At 44.9% G+C, this 20,453-nt stretch overlaps 1 protein-coding gene across 1 annotated transcript; it reads right to left on the minus strand.

The window, feature by feature from the left end:
- Positions 1-1,220: 1,220 nt before the first annotated feature.
- Positions 1,221-19,090, minus strand: LOC142939273 (disabled homolog 2-interacting protein-like). Its single transcript, XM_076082531.1, is given in 19 exon segments — positions 1,221-2,494; positions 4,899-4,986; positions 5,058-5,137; positions 5,300-5,422; positions 7,586-7,699; positions 7,768-8,039; positions 9,636-9,738; positions 9,740-10,098; positions 10,178-10,269; positions 11,078-11,313; positions 11,603-11,792; positions 12,332-12,568; positions 13,574-13,718; positions 14,659-14,803; positions 15,230-15,438; positions 15,537-15,808; positions 17,254-17,426; positions 17,989-18,133; positions 18,928-19,090. Coding segments are annotated over 18 exon segments (3,144 nt in total). The 5' UTR covers positions 18,127-18,133; positions 18,928-19,090; the 3' UTR covers positions 1,221-2,326.
- Positions 19,091-20,453: the final 1,363 nt, after the last annotated feature.

Below are 20,453 nucleotides of genomic sequence, written 5' to 3' on the forward strand. Positions count from 1 at the left end.
AAGACCCGCACCACACCCCTTCATCCACAAAGCGATGGACTGGTCGAGAGATTTAACCGCACTCTGGCGCAGCAGCTGGCCATAGTGACAGCTAAACACCAACGTGACTGGGACGACCATGTACCTCTGGTGCTGATGGCTTACAGGTCTGCTGTACAGGACTCCACTTCCTGCTCTCCTGCCCTTCTCATGCTAGGCAGAGAAATTCGGACACCAGCTGAGATGATGGTGGGGAAACCCCCTGACGCACCTGCAGGTCCCCCGGGGCTCGACTATGCTAGGAAACTCCAGGACCGCTTGGAGTCTGCCCACGAGTTTGCGAGGAACCAGCTGCGCAGTGCAGGTGCAAGGCAAAAGAGGAACTACGACGTGCACGTCAGAGGACGACATTTCGAAGTCGAGGAGCTGGTCTGGGTGTATAGCCCACAAAGGAAGAAGGGCAGGTGCCCAAAGCTAGATAGTGAGTGGGTGGGACCCTGCCGAGTCCTGGAGAGACTTGGTGAGGTAGTGTACAGGGTCCAGCTGCCACCACGAGGAAGGAAAGTCGCCCTGCACAGAGACAGGCTGGCCCCCTACCGGGGCACAGCCATCCCACCAGGACAAGAGCTTGGGACACGGGGAACCCTGGACTCTGCCCGGACTACCCCCCAAACCCTTTCCAATAACCCCAGTGTCTCCCCCGGCCCTTCACAGACTGGACTTGGTGTCCTTGGCCCAGCCCTTTCTTCCCTGTCCCCTGCCCATGGGCCCAGCGTCCCCTCGACCCCTTCCCCTTCTCCCCAAGGCCAACGGCGGCCTCAGAGGAACCGAAGGCCCCCTGGCCACCTGAGAGACTTTGTTTGCCCCCTCGGGGGCGAGGGACTTTGTGGGGGGAGGGTAGTGTAACGGACTGAAGACATATAATGTTAACCTGTTATGTTAGGTGTTATGGTGTTTACAGAAAGTGTTCTAAGATGTTATATAAGATTGGTTCTTGCATTTACGGAGGTCAGTGAAGGCCTCATGCCTGGTGGGATGTTGTGTTTTGTGTACCTGGACGACGAGAGTTAGTCTATGACCGGGAGCAGATGATTAAAGATGTTACAGAACGTTAACAGTGTTGACTGTTTGTTGGCGTAGGCTACGGCCCACAGTAGCCTGTGTACTGTCCGCAAATAAAGGACCACAAGAAAATAACGTCTCGTAGCTTTCCTGAGTAAGGGTCGCTACAATATCAACAGTTTGATAGATTAATAGTTTATTGGAGCATCTCTTTATAATAAATAACAAGAACAGATACAAGCCACAGTAGAGTCCAGTAGAGCTGATTAGAGTCCATTAGAGCCCTCCAGTAGAGCCCAGTAGATTTCAGTAGTGTCCATTAGAGCCCAGTAGAGTTCAGTAGAGTCCATTACAGTCCATTAGAGCCAAGTAAAGTCCATTAGAGTACATTAGAGCCAAGTAAAGTCCAGCAGAGTCCATTAGAGCCCAGTAGAGTCAATTAGAGTTCAGCAGAGTCCAGTAAAGTCCAGCAGAGTCCATTAGAGCCCAGTAGAGTTCAGTAGGGTCCAGTAGAATCCAGTGGAGTGTGTGTTCACAAACTTTTCATCACAATTGTAAATGTTTATTGTTTTACAATAAATCTGAACATTAAAATAAGTAAACTCTCCGAAACAAACTAATGGCAAATTCTCTGAACTACGGAAGGCCAGAACGACCAACACATCGAGCTAAGCTAACAGCTCCTCCCTGCTTCCAGGACCGGATCTGACTCTGTGCATCATGGCCGAGACTAAAGTGTTGGACTGTTCCTTTAAGACAGATTCTAAACATAAAGAGCCTATAAAATGATGAATATATACAGTTTAACTTTCAAAAAAACACCTGAGCCATATACAGACGAGGTTACAACACTTGGACCAAAACTGTATGTATAGCCTTATTCTGGTCACACCAGAGCCATATATAGATGGAGTTCTAGTTAGTCCAGTCACACCAGAGCCATATACAGGTGGTGGTGTTCTAGTTAGTCCAAATAGACCAGAGCCATATACAGGTGGAGTTGTTCCAGTTAGTCCAATTAGACCAGAGCCATATATAGGTGAAGTTGTTCTAGTTCGTCAAATTAGACCAGAGCCATATACAGGTGGAGTTGTTCCAGTTAGTCCAATTACACCAGAGCCATATACAGGTGAAGTTGAGCTAAAATCAAGAAGTTTCAGGAAGTAGCAAAATGAAAAACGGATCTGACATCAGAAGATGTTAAAAAAGGAAACATGCAAAACTAAAATATGAACTGAGGGGTGGAGTCAGGTCAGAGGTCAGATCCCGCTCTGTGATTGGTTGATTAAATGCCGGAGTTCCGGAACTCTCCGTTCTCTGTGATCTGCAGAGAGGACGTGTTGCTAGGAGACAGGCCGTTCCTCTGTGATGTCACAGCGTAGCGCTCCTTCAACTGAGTCAGAGCGGCCATCAAACGACTGTTAGAGGAGTCAAGGCTGGAGATCCTCTTCTCCTGAGAGACAGACAGGCACACAGACAGTAGGGGGGAGACAGGAGAGAGTCAGACAGGCGGGCAGACAGGAGGGAGGGAGGGAGAGAGTCAGACAGGCAGGAGGGAGGGAGGGAGAGAGTCAGACAGACAGGAGGGAGGGAGAGAGTCAGACAGACAGGAGGGAGGGAGAGAGTCAGACAGGCAGGAGGGAGGGAGAGAGAGAGTCAGACAGGCAGGAGGGAGGGAGGGAGAGAGTCAGACAGGCAAGAGGGAGGGAGGGAGAGAGTCAGACAGACAGGAGGGAGGAGAGAGAGAGTCAGACAGACAGGAGGGAGGGAGAGAGTCAGACAGGCAGGAGGGAGGGAGAGAGAGAGTCAGACAGGCAGGAGGGAGGGAGGGAGAGAGTCAGACAGGCAAGAGGGAGGGAGGGAGAGAGTCAGACAGACAGGAGGGAGGGAGAGAGTCAGACAGACAGGAGGGAGGGAGAGAGTCAGACAGGCAGGAGGGAGGGAGAGAGAGAGTCAGACAGGCAGGAGGGAGGGAGGGAGAGAGTCAGACAGGCAAGAGGGAGGGAGGGAGAGAGTCAGACAGACAGGAGGGAGGAGAGAGAGAGTCAGACAGACAGGAGGGAGGAGAGAGAGAGTCAGACAGACAGGAGGGAGGGAGGGAGAGAGTCAGACAGACAAGAGGGAGGGAGGGAGAGAGTCAGACAGACAGGAGGGAGGGAGAGAGAGTCAGACAGACAGGAGGGAGGGAGGGAGAGAGTCAGACAGACAGGAGGGAGGGAGGGAGGGAGGGAGAGAGTCAGACATACAGGAGGGAGGGAGAGAGAGTCAGACAGGCAGGCAGACAGGAGGGAGGGAAAGAGTCAGACAGGCAAGAGGGAGGGAGAGAGAGAGTCAGACAGACAGGAGGGAGGGAGAGAGAGAGTCAGACAGACCGCCATATTGTTTCCTCCATGCATCCCTGGTGGGAGGGACTAAGGGTACATCCCAAGTCTCTTAATTGCATCCCCGTTTCCCTCACTTGGGTCCTTTCCTTGCGTCTTAGTCCCTCCCACCAGGGATGCATGAAGGAAACCATGCGAGGAGAGAGGAACGAGGAAATATGTTTTAAGAGACATGAGACGTCCTTTCCTCAGTTGCGTCACGTGAAGCGACGTCTGTTTCTGATGATGGTGCTGATGATCACAGCTGATCAGCTGATCAGTCGGCTTTAACAGCTGGAGAGACTTTAGATAAGTTTGTGTCTGTTCACATGATCACTGTACTTAATAACAGTAACTAATAATACTAATAACTAATAAAGACACACAGTAATCACCACTGTAGAGGTGTTTCTCTCTGTAGTCTGTTAACAAACTGTGTCCTGTGTTCTGTTTATAAGCACAGGATCCATTTCTACCGGCGGAATGCGATCGTCTTATTTATGAATTATTTGCGTCTGTACGTTTTGAAACTGTGACTGTGACTCATTATTAAATAACCCAGAATATGATTATTGTTTCTCTTAAATGATAAAACTCATCAAACACTCAGGAATGATGTAAAAAGTGTTTGGTCTCTCAGCTCTCTCTGACTTTAATTGTATTCATAATAAAGTTATTGAGGGAAACATCAGATCATGAAAACACAAATCTTTCTAATAAATGTAGAAAGTTGTTTGTGGTCCTTTTGTTGTTCAGTCTACAATGAACATTTATTTAAACCAGATGGTGAATCAGAAACCTAATCAAATATAAACTAGAGTTTATTCTGTGATCTGTCTTCACTCTGGTGTTAAACTCAGTCAGTCAGTCCGATCGGCTGCAGCGTCCAATCACATGACTGATGAACAATGAGGGGGCGTGTCGGCCGTTAAAAGACTTCCTGGAAGTCTGTTCTCGTGGTTCCTCAGAGCTAAATTAGAGCTTTGGGACGGCCGTCAATATGGAGGAGCAGAACAACTTCCGGTTCAATCGAGGATCGAAGAAATGACAATTAAGAGACTTGGGATGTACCCTCAGACAGGAAGGAGACAGCTGATCACAATAAAAGAGCTACAAGGAGCTGCCTCAGACAGACAGGTAGACACACAGACAGACAGACAGACACACAGACAGGTAGACAGACAGGTAGACAGACAGACAGACAGGTAGACAGACAGGTAGACAGACAGACAGACAGACAGACACACAGACAGGTAGACAGACACACAGACAGACAGACACACAGACAGGTAGACAGACAGGTAGACAGACAGACAGACACACAGACAGGTAGACACACAGACAGACACACAGACAGGTAGACACACAGACAGACACACAGACAGGTAGACACACAGACAGGTAGACAGACAGGTAGACAGACAGACAGACAGGTAGACACACAGACAGACACACAGACAGGTAGACAGACACACAGACAGGTAGACAGGCAGGTACCTGTGCCTCTATGATCTTCTGCTTGGAGTCCACCACAGCCTGCATGTCAGAGTGATCCTTCTTCAGCTCCTCCTCTACGGCCATCAACCTGCAAAGGTCGCAGGTCAGACAGGTGAGAGAGACAGACAGCTGTACAGACAGACAGACAGACAGACAGACCTGCTGATGATGCTGTTCATCTGGAGATCTTTATCGTCCTGCAGCCGCCTCAGTCTGCTCTCTGTGTCCTCCAACCTCACCTGAGACAGACACACACACACACACACACACACACACACACACACACACACACAGCATGAACACAGTGTCATCAGCTGAGCTTTTCTACAGGTGAGTGAAGCTGTTCATGGTGTGTGTGTGTGTGTGTGTGTCTCAGGTGGATCAGGGATCAGGTGACTCACCTGGTACTCCTGCAGCATGCGTTGGTTCTGCTGATCCTGGACCAGCAGTCGAGCTTCACACTCGTCCTGACGCATTGCTGCAACTCTCAACTTCTCCTGCAGCAACGTGATCTCCTGCTGGTACTAAACACACAGAGAGAGAGTCAGAACCAGTAAGACCAGTAGAACCAGTAAGACGAGTAGGACCAGGAGAACCAGGAGAACCAGTAGGACCAGGAGAACTAGGAGAACCAGTAGGACCAGTAGGATCAGGAGAACCAGGAGAACTAGGAGAACCAGTAGAACCAGTAGGACCAGTAGGACCAGTAGGATCAGGAGAACCAGGAGATTTGCCTTCAGAAAAAGAGACGGACACTTTTCTTTCCAACCAAGTCGACAGTGCCGGCCAAAGGACGACAATTCCGAAGAGCCCCCTCTCTGCCTCACAGAGACAGAGTCTCTGTGAGGCAGACTGTGCAGCGCTAGCAGCCAGCGCAGCCGAGTGGATTCACCGCTCGAAGGACCGTCGGCTACTAAAAGCACCATTAAGAAGTCATCTCATCGTAAGGCTTACTCAGGGTGTCTGGGCTTAGTTAGGTCATTGTGTATATTATCTTGTGTGTTGCTTAAGTTACTGTGTCATTTTATAACTTGGTGTGGATGCTCAATAATCGCCGAGATTAACGACCGAGATCGTTAATGTTGTGTAGAAGTTCCTGTGTATTTCATGCTGCTGCAAACGTGTTGAGATGATTCACCGCTGGTGGGGCCGGAAGTTGTCTCATCGGTTCAAAGGTCAGAACCGCGACTGGGCGAGTCAGAGATCTTCAGCGACATTTCTGTAGATGAGAGAACAATCTCCATATTTCACCGCGGTGGTGAGGATCTGCTTGTTTTGGAGGATTTCTTTGTTTGCTTTCTCTCTTCTTTTACTAACCCACACACACATATAGCGTTAGCTACATGTAGCTCTGGGTTGAGCTAACTACCTCAGACACGTGTAGATAACACAATCTCTATTGTCTCGCCCCATTTTGGAGACTCGTGCTATTTTGTGGTCCTCCATTTAGGCAGATAGTTCTATCTATCTCCAACGTGACGTAGCCACGTTTTAGATTACATCATACGTTGCCCGAGCTGTTTATAGCTTCTCCCCCACACTCGCATATACACACGCACACACACACGCATACCCACGCATACCCACACACGCACGCACACACACACGCACACATGCACACACACACACACATGCACACACATGCACACACATGCACACACACACACACACGCATACGCATACACACACACGCACACACACACACACACACGCATACACACGCACGCACACGCACACAGTCCTACCACAGATTGTTTGTTGATTTAAAGATAGCGTGCTCATAATTGTATAGTATTTGTTGTTAGCTTTAGATATTATTTGAATAGATCATTATTATCAGAACTTAATAAACTCTGTTAAACTTTAAAGAGCAGCTGTCTGCATGTGTAACGTGATTATAGCTGATATCAAACCTTCACTGTTCACTCTGAATGTGGAATAGTACTTTGACTGTTGACATTGTGAGTGAATATTAATTATGAGACTTATGCCCCTGATGTTCTCAGGGTGGAGCCCCATTATTATTAATACTTGTTAATAATCTTACTGACATTAATAATTATATTGATGTCAATAATTTAGTTTTTCATGTTTTATGATAACTCAAACACGCTCCTTTACGTTCCCAACACCCAGCAAGACCAGTAAGACCAGTATAACTAGTAGAACCAGTAGAACCAGCAGAAATAGTTGAACCAGTAGAACCAGTAAGACCAGTAAGGCCAGTAGAACCAGTAGGACCTGTAGAACCAGTATAACTAGTAGGACCTGTAGAACCAGTAGAACCAGTATGACCAGTTGAACCAGTAGGACCTGTAGAACCAGTGAGACCAGTAAGGCCAGTAGAACTAGTAGGACCTGTAGAACCAGTAGAACCAGTAAGGCCAGTAGGACCTGTAAAACCAGTATAACTAGTAGGACCTGTAGAACCAGTAGAACCAGTAAGACCAGTAGGACCTGTAGAACCAGTATGACCAGTTGAACTAGTAGAACCAGTAGGACCTGTAGAACCAGTGAGACCAGTACGACCAGTTGAACTAGTAGAACCAGTAGGACCTGTAGAACCAGTGAGACCAGTAGGACCAGTACGACCAGTTGATCTAGTAGAACCAGTAGGACCTGTAGAACCAGTGAGACCAGTACGACCAGTTGAACTAGTAGAACCAGTAGGACCTGTAGTCTCTTACCTTCTCTATGAGGGCGTCGTCATGGCGGTCGTCCTCCGTCTCTCCGTAGGACGATGCAGAGTTCATGTTGAGCAGCCAGGCGGCCGTCCGGTCCAACGCACAGGGAGACTGAGCCTACACACACACACACACTGTTACTACATGTCAAAGGTCAGAACGGGTCACCATGATTAAGGCGTTACCTTAGCGGCGGGTCTTTGTTTCTCGGGACTGTCTCCTTTAGACGACGACGACGTCTGTCTGAGGCGCGACTGGCTGCTGCTTGGCCAATCGGGACTCGATGACATCATGCTGCCAGAGGCGGGGCGAGTAGGGTAGGCGGGGCCTCCGCCGCCGCTAAGCATGCTGGGAGGAGTGCGACCTCGAGGAGGTCCAGGAGGAGCGGAGGAGGGAGGAGGAGGCTGGTCGATGCGTCTCTGAGGACCTGAGGTCTGACGAGAGGGGGCGGAGCTACCTGAGGGGGAGGAGCAACAACAGTGACATCATCAGGAAAGCTGAACATGTATATATCATTATATATACAGGTGCTGGTCATATAATTAGAATATCATCAAAAAGTTGATTTATTTCACTAATTCCATTCAAAAAGTGAAACTTGTCTATTATATTCATTCATTGCACACAGACTGATATATTTCAAATGTTTATTTCTTTTAATTTTGATGATTATAACTGACAACTAAGGAAAATCCCAAATTCAGTATCTCAGAAAATTAGAATATTACTTAAGACCAATACAAAGAAAGGATTCCTTCAAGTGAAGGAGTTCAAGTATCTCGGGGTCTTGTTCACGAGTGAGGGTAAGATGGAGCGGGAGATCGACAGACGGATCGGTGCGGCTGCAGCAGTAAAGCATATGTATATATATATATATATATATATATATATATATATATATATATATATATATATATATATACATAAATATATGTATATATATATATATATATGTATGTATATGTATATATGTATGTATATATATATATATATATATATATATATATATATATATATATATATATATATATATATATGTATGTATATGTATATATGTATGTATATATATATATATATATATATATATGTATATGTATATATATGTATGTATATATATGTATGTATATATATGTATATATATATATATATATGTATGTATATGTATATATGTATGTATATATATATATATATATATATATGTATATGTATATATATGTATGTATATATATGTATGTATATATATGTATATATATATATATGTATATGTATATGTATATATATATATATATGTATATGTATATGTATATATATGTATATATGTATATGTATGTATATATCTATGTATATGTATGTATATATATATATATGTATGTATATATGTATGTATATGTATATATGTATGTATATATGTATATATGTATGTATATATGTATATATATATATGTATATATGTATGTATATGTATGTATATATATATATATGTGTGTATATATATATACGTATATATATATATATATATATATATATATACGTATATATGTATGTATATATATATATACGTCTCTGGATGTTCAAACGTGGACGAAGCTGAGTGATTTGAGAACCAGCTGGAGAAACAGGAGGAACTGAACAACAGAGATGAGGTCACATGATGAGGTCACATGATTCTACGAAGTCATATGATGAGGTCACATGATCCTACGAGGTCACATGATGAGGTCACGTGATCCTACGAGGTTACATGATGAGGTTACATGATGAGGTCACATGATCCTACGAGGTTACATGATGAGGTCACATGATAAGGTCACATAATTCTACGAGGTCACATAATGAGGTCACATGATGAGGTCATATGATAAGGTCACATGATTCTATGAAGTCACATGATGAGGTCACATGATTCTACGAAGTCACATGATAAGGTCACATGATTCTACGAGGTCACATGATCAGGTCACATGATCAGGTCACATGATGAGGTCACATGATCAGGTCACATGATGAGGTCACATGATCAGGTGATCTCAGTGGATCCTGGTGGTGGTCTTACCTGTGAGGGTCTCAGACAGAGCTCGTCTTGAGTAATCCTCTCCACTGCTGCTGCTGGACATGGCCGACATGGCCGACATCCCCCCCCCTCTCTCCCCCCCCCCCCAGCCCCACAGACATCTGGGTAAGAAACGCCGGTTTGGTTGCCAAGACGTTTTCTGTCCCCTGCGACCCCCCTGAGCCGTCCGAGGGCGTGGCGTCCGTCGGTTGTCGCGGCGACGTGGCGGTCATGTGATACACGGGATTCTGGAAGGAGAGGGGGAGGAGCCCCGTCCTGCGCTGCCATTGACCGTCTTCGAGGCCGTCGCTGGGGGAGGAGTCCTGCAGGTCGACCAGAGACAGGCTGCGGCTCTCATTGGTCAGATCGGGCCCCTCCCTCCGGCCCCCGTTGGTCATTTCAAAACCCGCTTCGTTCTCATTGGGCTCAGAGTACGAAGAACTCGCCGCCGGAGAGCCCTGCACACCTACAGAAAGTGACATCAGAGGTCAGACTGAGGTCAAAGGTCACACACTGAGGTCAGCTCTAATAAGGTTAAAGGTCACCTGATGCCGGCTGCAGACTGGATCCTTTAGTGACGAAGAACAAGTCTTTGTTCTCTGGAGTCGGAGACGGAAGTCTGGTGAAGTCCACCAAACTACACACACATTATTGCAGTTATTACAGTGTGTTACTACAGTGTGTTATTACAGTGTGTTACTACAGTGTTATTACAGTGTGTTACATTACATTATATTACAGCCATTTAGCAGACGCTTTTATCCAAAGAGACTTACAATAAGTGTATTCAACATATTCAAGAGAACTACTAGTCACCAGAAGTCATAAGTGCATCTCCTTTAAACAAGCATCTAAGAGCATAAACCAGAGCAGAAGTACAGAAACAAACTAGTATGAATACAGTAAGTGCAATAAACTAATATGATTACAATAAGTGCTAAGTGGAAGGCTCAGGGTAGTACTTACTATAGTGTGTTACTACACTGTGTTATTACAGTGTGTTATTACAGTGTTATTACACTGTGTTATTAGAGTCTGTTAATACAGTCTGTTATTACAGTCTGTTATTACAGTCTGTTATTACAGTTTGTTATTACAGTGTTACTACAGTGTGTTATTACAGTGTGTTATTACAGTGTGTTATCACAGTGTGTTATTACAGCGTGTTACTAGTGTCTTACTACAGTGTTAGAACAGTGTGTTATTACAGTGTTTTATCACAGTGTTATTACAGTGTATTATTAATACAATGTGTTATTACAGTGTGTTACTATAGTGTGTTATCACAGTGTGTTACTACAGTGTCTTATTACAGTGTCTTATTACATTATTATTGTGTGATTGTGTGACTTTGGTGAATCGTGATGTTGTGCGTTGTCTATAGACATCTGTATTTGATATGAACCGAGCTAAATGCTAATGCTAACAGGACACATGATACTAACCCTCCATCCAGTCCGACATTGCCCTGCAGGCCAATAGAGGGATTACAAGCCGCAAGAGGAGGAGAGAGGGGCGGGGACAGGGGGGCCGGGGACAGAGGGGGCGGGGACACCACACGCTGAGGCTCTGGAGACGACACTGACACGCCCCCGGGATTAACCACGCCCCCGGGGTTAGCCAGAGCCGCTGACACTTCTCTGATTATCCGAGGTAGAGGACCGAGCTTCGACAGGCTCGACTGGAGACAGACAGACAGGTACGGGAGAGACAGATGTCAGATTGTCACCACTCTCTGGTCTGCCGGCTAAATATAAAGCTATAGCCAGCAGGAGGTTAGTTTATCTTAGCATAAAGTCTGGAAACCGCTAGCCTGACTCTGTCTGAAGGTAAAAACATCCACCTGTCAGCTCCTCTAAAGCTCACTGATTCACATGTTGTATCTGTTTGGTTTCATCTGAACAGAAAGGGAAATATGAAAAGAACTGGTAAGGTAAAGAAGTCCTGGGTCACCTGATCAGGTGTGTTACCTGATCCAGCTCGGTCAGCAGGGTGTGCAGGCTGGACAGCTCTCGGCCGAGGTCGATGTATCCATCGAAGCCGGCGGTGTGGTTCAGTCCGTCAGGGTTTGAGATCTCCTGCAGGAAGCGCTGCATGCTGCTCCACTGACGCTCCACAAAGTCATTCATAAACAGCATGTACTCCTCTTTAGTCCCGAACCTGCAGCCACAGGTAAGCAGTAACACGTACAGGTAACATGTACAGGTAACACGTACAGGTACACATACAGGTAAGACGTACAGGTAACACGTACAGCTAAACATACAGGTAACATGTACAAGTAACATGTACAGGTACACATACAGGTAACAAGTACAGGTAACACGTACATGTACACATACAGGTAACACGTACAGGTAACATGTACAGGTACACATACAAGTAACATGTACAGGTACACATACAGGTAACACATACAGGTAACATATACAGGTACACATACAGGTAACATGTACAGGTACACATACAAGTAACATGTACAGGTAACATGTCAGGTACACATACAAGTAACATGTACAGGTAACATATACAGGTACACATCCCTTTAACAGTTAAAAGTACACATGCAGGTAACAATTACAGGTAAACAAACAATACAGGTATTCACCGACAGGTCAAAGTATTTCACAAAAATCCCAATAAAAGTTCCTTCACAGTAAAAGCACCCAAGCCTCATCAAAATAAAAGCCCAGACTTACTTGCTGAAGTTGGCGAGGTTCTGGATGACTTTGGCGATGAGGGTCAGAGTTCTAGCAGAGCGTTCGTCGGGGAATTCCTGCATCAGGTCAAACAGTGACGGCGACATCACCGCCGGACACAGGAAGCGAAGGAACAACGAGGCGCTGATGAGACGCTCGCTGATGTCTGGTCGACCTCGGTTACTGCACTCCTGTCGCCATGACGCAAAAACCTCCTTCAGCTCCCGGGGGAAGACCCTGAGGTAGTTAAAGGAGTAGTTAAATGGATAGTTAAAGGAGTAGTTAAAGGGGTAGCTAAAAGAGTAGTTAAAGGAGTAGTTAAAGGGGTAGTTAAAGGAGTAGTTAAATGGATAGTTAAAGGAGTAGTTAAAGGAGTAGTTAAATGAGTAGTTAAATTAAAGGAGTAGTTAAAAGAGTAGTTAAAGGGGTAGTAAAAGGAGTAGTTAAAGGAGTAGTTAAAGGAGTAATTAAAGTCGTAGTTAAAGGGGAAGTTAGAGGAGTAGTACAAGGAGTAGTTAAAGGAGTAGTTAAATGGGTGGTTAAAGGAGCAGTTAAAGAAGTAGTTAAAGGGGTAGTTAAATGAGTAGTTAAAATGGTAGTTAAAGATGTAGTTAAAGGAGTAGTTAAAGGAGTAGTTAAAGGAGTAGTTAAATGGGTTGTTAAAGGAGTAGTTAAAGGAGTAGTTAAAGGGGTAGTTAAAGGGGTAGTAAAAGGAGTAGTTAAAGGAGTAGTTAAAGGGGTAGTTAAAGGAGTAGTTAAATGGGTAGTTAAAGGAGTAGTTAAAGGAGTAGTAAAAGGAGTAGTTAAAGGAGTAGTTAAATGGGTAGTTAAAGGGGTAGTTAAAGGGGTAGTTAAAGGGGTAGTAAAAGGAGTAGTTAAAGGATAGTTAAAGGAGTAATTAAAGGGGTAGATAAAAGCAGTAGTTCAAATGGTAGTTAAAGGAGTAGTTAAAGGAGTAGTTAAAGGGGTAGTTAAAATGGTAGTTAAAGGAGTAGTTAAAGGGGTAGTTAAAGGGGTAGTTAAAGGGGTAGTTAAAGGGTACATCATATCATACAAAGTGTGTGTTTTCACTGTGTGTAAAGGGTTTGTACAGGGTGAATACAGTGTAAGTCCAGTGTGTGTACAGTATGTTAATTGTGTAGAGAGTACTGTACAGTGTGTGTACAGTGTGAGTACAGTGTGTGTAAGGTACAGTGTGTGTACAGTGTATGTACAGTATGTACTCTGTATATATCTGTGTACCTGTATGAGTCAAGGATCTTGCAGAAGGCGAGTTCACAGCACATCCTCAGGTTAGCCTGATGCTCTGCGAGGTCAGAGGTCGCACAGCGAGATGGGTCGACTTCACAGTTCTCATCTGACTCATATAAAGCTTTAATGAACTCACCTGAACACAGAAAACACAAAGAAATATGTATATGGTTAGGGTTAAAGCAAGACATGACATCTAACACACTTCTGTCCAGAGGATCTCTCTGAGGTTTTTTGTTGTTTTTGGAGAGTTTTTCCTGGACCGATCAAAGGCCAACCTATCACAATAATAAACATCTCTGTCACAATAATAAACCTCTATATCACAATAATAAACCTCTCCATCACAATAATAAACCTCTCCATCACAATAATAAACCTCTCCAACAATAATAAACCTCTCTATAACAATAATAAACCTCTCTATCACAATAATAAACCTCTATATAACAATAATAAACCTCTCCATCACAATAATAAACCTCTCTATAACAATAATAAACCTCTCTATCACAATAATAAACCTCTATATCACAATAATAAACCTCTCTATAACAATAATAAACCTCTCTATAACAATAATAAACCTCTCTATCACAATAATAAACCTCTATATCACAATAATAAACCTCTCTATAACAATAATAAACCTCTATATCACAATAATAAACCTCTCTATAATAAACCTCTATAACAATAATAAACCTCTCTATCACAATAATAAACCTCTATATCACAATAATAAACCTCTCTATAACAATAATAAACCTCTCTATCACAATATAAACCTCTCTATCACAATAATAAACCTCTCTATCACAATAATAAACCTCTCTATAACAATAATAAACCTCTCTATCACAATAATAAACCTCTCTATCACAATAATAAACCTCTCTATAACAATAATAAACCTCTATTTAACAATAATAAACCTCTATATCACAATAATAAACCTCTATATCACAATAATAAACCTCTCTATCACAATAATAAACCTCTCTATCACAATAAACTGGGGTGTTGGGTCACGTTTTGTATTTTGTGTCATTTATCTTGTTTAGTGTTGTGTTTACCGAGGGCGTCCTGCAGGTACTTCTGTCCAATCAGCTTCAGATATTCTTCGATGCTCTTTGTTGCCAGCGTGTTCTCTCTGAAGATCAGCTGGTCATTGTCACGGCAACGGTCCACCTCCGACATCATCAGGTCTGTCAAAAAGTCCTGCAGAAAGGTCGTCCTCATTCAGTCCAACAAAACTTTATTTAAACATCCTGAATGTGCAGCAGTCATGTGATCCTGTATGTGGTCTGGTCATGTGATGGACTCTTTTTCATTTCATTGACTACCACTAACATTTAGAGGAAGTTTACGTTGGACTTTTATAAAGAGAGTTAAACTCTCCCACTCTACTGCCTCTCAGTTGTTCTTTTAAAATAAGACAATGGAACAACATTTAAAAAAAACTCTAAATTCACGAGTTCCAGGTTTTCAACACACATGAGAACACTGAGAGATGAGTTCACCTGGAAATACATGGGATAATTTACAGTAATGGTTTTATTTTGAAGGAGTTCAGGTGTAGTGAAGGTGTGATGATGGGCGGGGTCGTGCATAGTGGGCAGGGTCATGCTCCGTGGGTGGGGCTACCTTGGCCTTCCCCGTGCTGTGCAGGATGTGGACGAGTGCAGAAGCGAGCTCCTCTTTAGCTCTCAGACTGATGGAGGCTTCCAGAGTGTTGCAGAGCAGCAGGTAGTTGGAGCTGATGTACTCTGCGAACTCTTTGTACTGTTCCATCGGCAGGATGACGATACTCTGATACCGAGCTTTGACTCGCACCGTCGGCACAGACGACTTAGCTGAAACAGGAAGCAACATGAAAAACTGACTAAAAGTTCTTGTTTGGAGTCAAACTTTCTTCAGTGAACGCAGTGAACCTCTATGAAGATCTACCTACCTCGGATGGTACTGGGCGTACTCAACGAGTACCACTTCTCCACCAGCTGTCTGCCGCTCACCATCGCAATGGGAATGTTGACCAACCCGACGTAGCTGCTCTTGTCCTTTTTCCTCTTCCTGTCGGTGTCTTTGTAGAGATGGAGAGTGATGGAGGCGACGGACGGCAGGCTGCTGAAGTCGAAACGTTCTCCCCAAAAGATGTTGTCAGTCTTCAGCTTACAGGACGTCCGAGCATAGAGACTGTCATCCAGACACAGCTCACAGAAGTACCTGTAGGACACAAATACTACTGTTAATACCACTGTCATCTAGACACACCCTCTACCTCTATATGTTAGAATGAAGTGGATCAGGCTCTAGATGAACTGGATCAGACTCAAGATGAACTGGATCAGACTCTAGGTGAACTGGATCAGGCTCTAGATGAACTGGATCAGACTCTAGATGAACTGGATCAGACTCTAGATCAGGGGTGTCAAACTCATTTTCACTCTGGGCCACATCAGCATCATGGTTTCCCTCAAAGGGCCGGTTGTAAATGTAAGACTGTATAACTGTAACTACTCCCTAACATATTGTTAAATAACTGTCTCTGCTTTTGATTATTGTTTATTCAAGTGTAAAAATATTGTACATGCAGTTAAATAAATGTAAAATGATATTTAAGCACATTTCTGTTATTATAACATAAATCATTTTAATTTCGGGTTAAGAAACCCACATTACTCTATCAAAGATCAAACGTTCAAAGAAAATAGCAAAGACAAATATCAAACACAAGTTATTACATTAACTTTGTTCAAAGCTATTTTTGTCACCTCTCTGCATCACTAATGTCCCCGTCGTCGTCCCGTGCATGGCAGCTACATCCAAGAGCTCCTCACTGAGATCAGGTCTTATAAACATGGATAGATGCTCTGTGTCCGTGTTGTCTGTGCTTTCATCAACAGCTAATGAAGAAGACGAGTACCTGCTCGTCTCTTCGGCTAGCTGTGTTGTTAGATTGCTGCTAGTTCCTGAACTCGGTCTGCGATGGTGTTTCTTCACAAACTGACATTTGTAAAAGTCTGTATCTGGTCGGAGCTCACCTGCTCACATACCTTTAGCAGCACTGGGCTGTAGCTTCTGTAAATATATTCTGCTGTGATTACAGTCTGCCTTTTAATTCTTGGACAATTTGATGTTTTTCTTGGAGGCTAAATTTAGCTCCGTGTTTGGTGTCAAAATGCCGACGTGAATTGTATCCTTCATCACCGACACGCATCATAGCACAGAAGACAGACCCGTTTTTCTCCTTGAAGCACAAACATGTTTTCACTTTCCCATCTTAAATTACATTTTCTTGCCTCTGCATCAATTTTTCTCTTCATGGACATTTTGGGATTATTTGTCGATCTTTTTCAACTCAATCACATGTTGGAAAACCGCTTTACGGTCTGTTCCCTCTCCTGTCCACCTGTTGTGATAGTTTTAATGTCGGTACACAGACAACATGCTATCTCATAATTTCAACTTTCTATCTCATAATTTAGACCATGGGGATACTTTTATTTTCAAGTCTAACTATTTTTTTTCCAAAATAAAAAAAAAAAATCATTTTTTTTTTTCTTTTTTTTTGCTGCCGGATTCGCCGGGCCTTGAGTTTGACACGTGTGCTCTAGATGAACTGGATCAGGCTCTAGATGAACTGGATCAGGCTCCTGGTCTAGGATCACCTTTTCTTTGCAGGCAGGTCTTTGGCTTCGATCACCCAGACCGTGAGGACGTTCTCCAGCCTCCTGCTGTTGTCCTTGTTGGGATGCACGGCTCTTCTCAGGTTCTCCATCCATTTATCTCTCTCCGCCGCCGACCGACACGAGAAGCACTTCGTCCCCGTCGAGGTCGTTACCTAGGAGACACAGGGGTCAGAGGTCAAGGTCACCAATTTACGGACACTCCGGGGGGGGGTCCAGTGTGTGTCCAGTGTGTTGTGTATGTGTCCAGTGTGTTGTGTGTGTCCAGTGTGTTGTGTGTGTGTCCAGTATGTGTGTGTTGTGTGTGTGTTGTGTGTGCCCAGTGTGTGTCGTGTATGTCCAGTGTGTGTGTCGTGTGTGTGTCCAGTATCTGTCCAGTGTGTGTCCAGGGTGTGTCCAGTGTGGGTCGTGTGTCCAGTGTGTGTTGTGTGTGTGTTGTGTGTGTGTCCAGTGTGGTCCGTGTGTGTCCAGTGTGTGTTGCGCGTGTGTCCAGTGTGGTCCGTGTGTGTCCAGTGTGTGTCCAGTGTGTGTTGTGTGTGTGTCCAGTGTGTGTTGTGTGTGTGTCCAGTGTGGTTCGTGTGTGTCCAGTGTGGTTCGTGTGTGTCCAGTGTGTGTTGTGTGTGTGTCCAGTGTGGGTTGTGTGTGTGTTGTGTGTGTGTCCAGTGTGTGTCGTGTGTGTGTCCAGTCTGTGTCGTGTGTGTGTCCCGTGTGTGTCACCTCGAAGCAGTAGTCCTGTCCCAGGAGGGAGGAGTGAACTGGTTTGATGACCACTGATTGGTCCATCCTGAGCTCCAGTGATGACACGCAGCCGGCGCTTAGCAACGACTCCTGACTCCCACAGTGAAGCCGCCGCATCACACACCTGAAGAAGAAGAAGTCTGAACCACGTCCTCAAGAAGAGTCACTAGCTGCTGCTAGTATAGCATAGCATAGCATAGTACAGCTTACAGCTGGAGAGATGAAGAGCTCATTGTTATTTTCTTCACTGAGAGAAACTGAAATATATTTTCATCTTCTCCCGACTGGCGTTAGAAAGAGTTTCATTGACAAATGGTTCGTCCAATCAGCTGCCAGTATTTTCTGAGCATCATGAGTCTGAGTGTTAAAGGGTTTGTCCCATTTTCACTTCATCAGGATTAAAAAACGGTATCGACATCTTTCACACCAAAATATGAACATATGATAATGCTGAACAGCTGTTACACACACACACACACACACACACACACACACACACACACACACACACACACACAGGATGATCTACTGTTCCTCCGTTAGCTCGATAGCTTTTGTCATTATCTTAAAGAGCTGCTTAATGTTAGTAGCTTACAGCGCTAAGTCTTCTGGGATATCTGTGTGTGTGTATGCTGCTGCTTCTCAACCCTGTTTAGCTAAACATGTTGGCTAACATCGAGTGTTTAGCCTAGCCACATGCTAACATACCAGGCTAACTGTGTGCAGACTGAAGCCAGTCTATCACACACACACACATACACACACACAGAAACGCAGCACGTATAGTCATGTAAATCAGGTGGAAGACGCCAACCCGCCAACACACATGCACACACACACACACACTCTGCAGCCCATTTATCTGTTCAGAGGACAAAGGGTGTTTAATGCGTGCAGAGCGTCGGTGCAGATACTCACCAAGCATCCTATGTGAATGGTGAGGAGGAGGAGGAGGAGGAGGAGAGGGGGGGTTATGGATGCATGTTCTTCAGCAGCAAACACAGCTGCAGGAGGAGGAGGGGAGAGGAAGAAAGATGGAGAACTTGCTGATCCTGATGCTGTTTGGTCGAATGGTCGAAGGCCTCTCTGCCTCTGTCTCTCTGTTAGTTTGCTGCTGCTGATGCTATGCGGCTTCAGCTCTCTCTCTGTCACCAGTTGCCCCTCCCCTGCAGTGAGGCTGCCCTATTTCCTCTCCTCTTCTCCTCTTTCCTCTCCTCTATTATCATTAATATTATCAATATTATTATTATTATCACTATCATCGTTATTATTATTAATATCATTATTATTGTTATTATAATCATTATTATAATCATTATTATTATTATTAATAATATAATTATTGTCATTATTGTCAGTAGATGGGTCATGGGGGATGGGGTCATGGTGGATGGGGTCATGGTGGATGGGGTCATGGGGGATAGGGTCATGGTAGATGGGGTCATGGTGGATGGGGTCATGGTAGATGGGGTCATGGTAGATGGGGTCATGGGGGATAGGGTCATGGTAGAAAAGGGGTCATAGTGGATGGGGTCATAGTGGATGGGGTCATAGTGGATGGGGTCATGGTAGATGGGGTCATGGTAGATGGCGTCATGGTAGATGGGGTCATGGTGGATGGGGTCATAGTGGATGGGGTCATGGTAGATGGGGTCATGGTGGATGGGGTCATGGTAGATGGGGTCATGGTAGATGGGGTCATGGTAAATGGGGTCATGGTGGATGGGGTCATGGTAGATGGGGTCATGGTAAATGGGGTCATGGTAGATGGGGTCATAGTAGATGGGGTCATGGTAGATGGGGTCATGGTGGATGGGGTCATGGGGGATAGGGTCATGGTAGATGGGGTCATAGTGGATGGGGTCATAGTGGATGGGGTCATAGTGGATGGAGTCATGGTAGATGGGGTCATGGTAGATGGCGTCATGGTAGATGGGGTCATGGTGGATGGGGTCATAGTGGATGGGGTCATGGTGGATGGGGTCATGGTAGATGGGGTCATGGTGGATGGGGTCATGGTGGATGGGGTCATGGTAGATGGGGTCATGGTAGATGGGGTCATGGTAAATGGGGTCATGGTGGATGGGGTCATGGTAGATGGGGTCATGGTAAATGGGGTCATGGTAGATGGGGTCATAGTAGATGGGGTCATGGTAGATGGGGTCATGGTAGATGGGGTCATAGTGGATGGGGTCATGGTAGATGGGGTCATGGTGGATGGGGTCATGGTGGATGGGGTCATAGTAGATGGGGTCATAGTAGATGGGGTCATGGTGGACGGGGTCATAGTAGATGGGGTCATGGGGAATGGGGTCATAGTAGATGGGGTCATGGTGGATGGGGTCATAGTAGATGGGGTCATGGTGGATGGGGTCATGGGGGATGGGGTCATAGTAGATGGGTCATGGTGGGTGGGGTCATGGTGGATGGGGTCATAGTAGATG

The sequence above is a fragment of the Anarhichas minor genome, unplaced genomic scaffold, assembly GCF_050575085.1.
Source record: "Anarhichas minor isolate MPS153535 unplaced genomic scaffold, ASM5057508v1 ptg000095l, whole genome shotgun sequence".
NCBI lineage: Eukaryota > Metazoa > Chordata > Actinopteri > Perciformes > Anarhichadidae > Anarhichas > Anarhichas minor.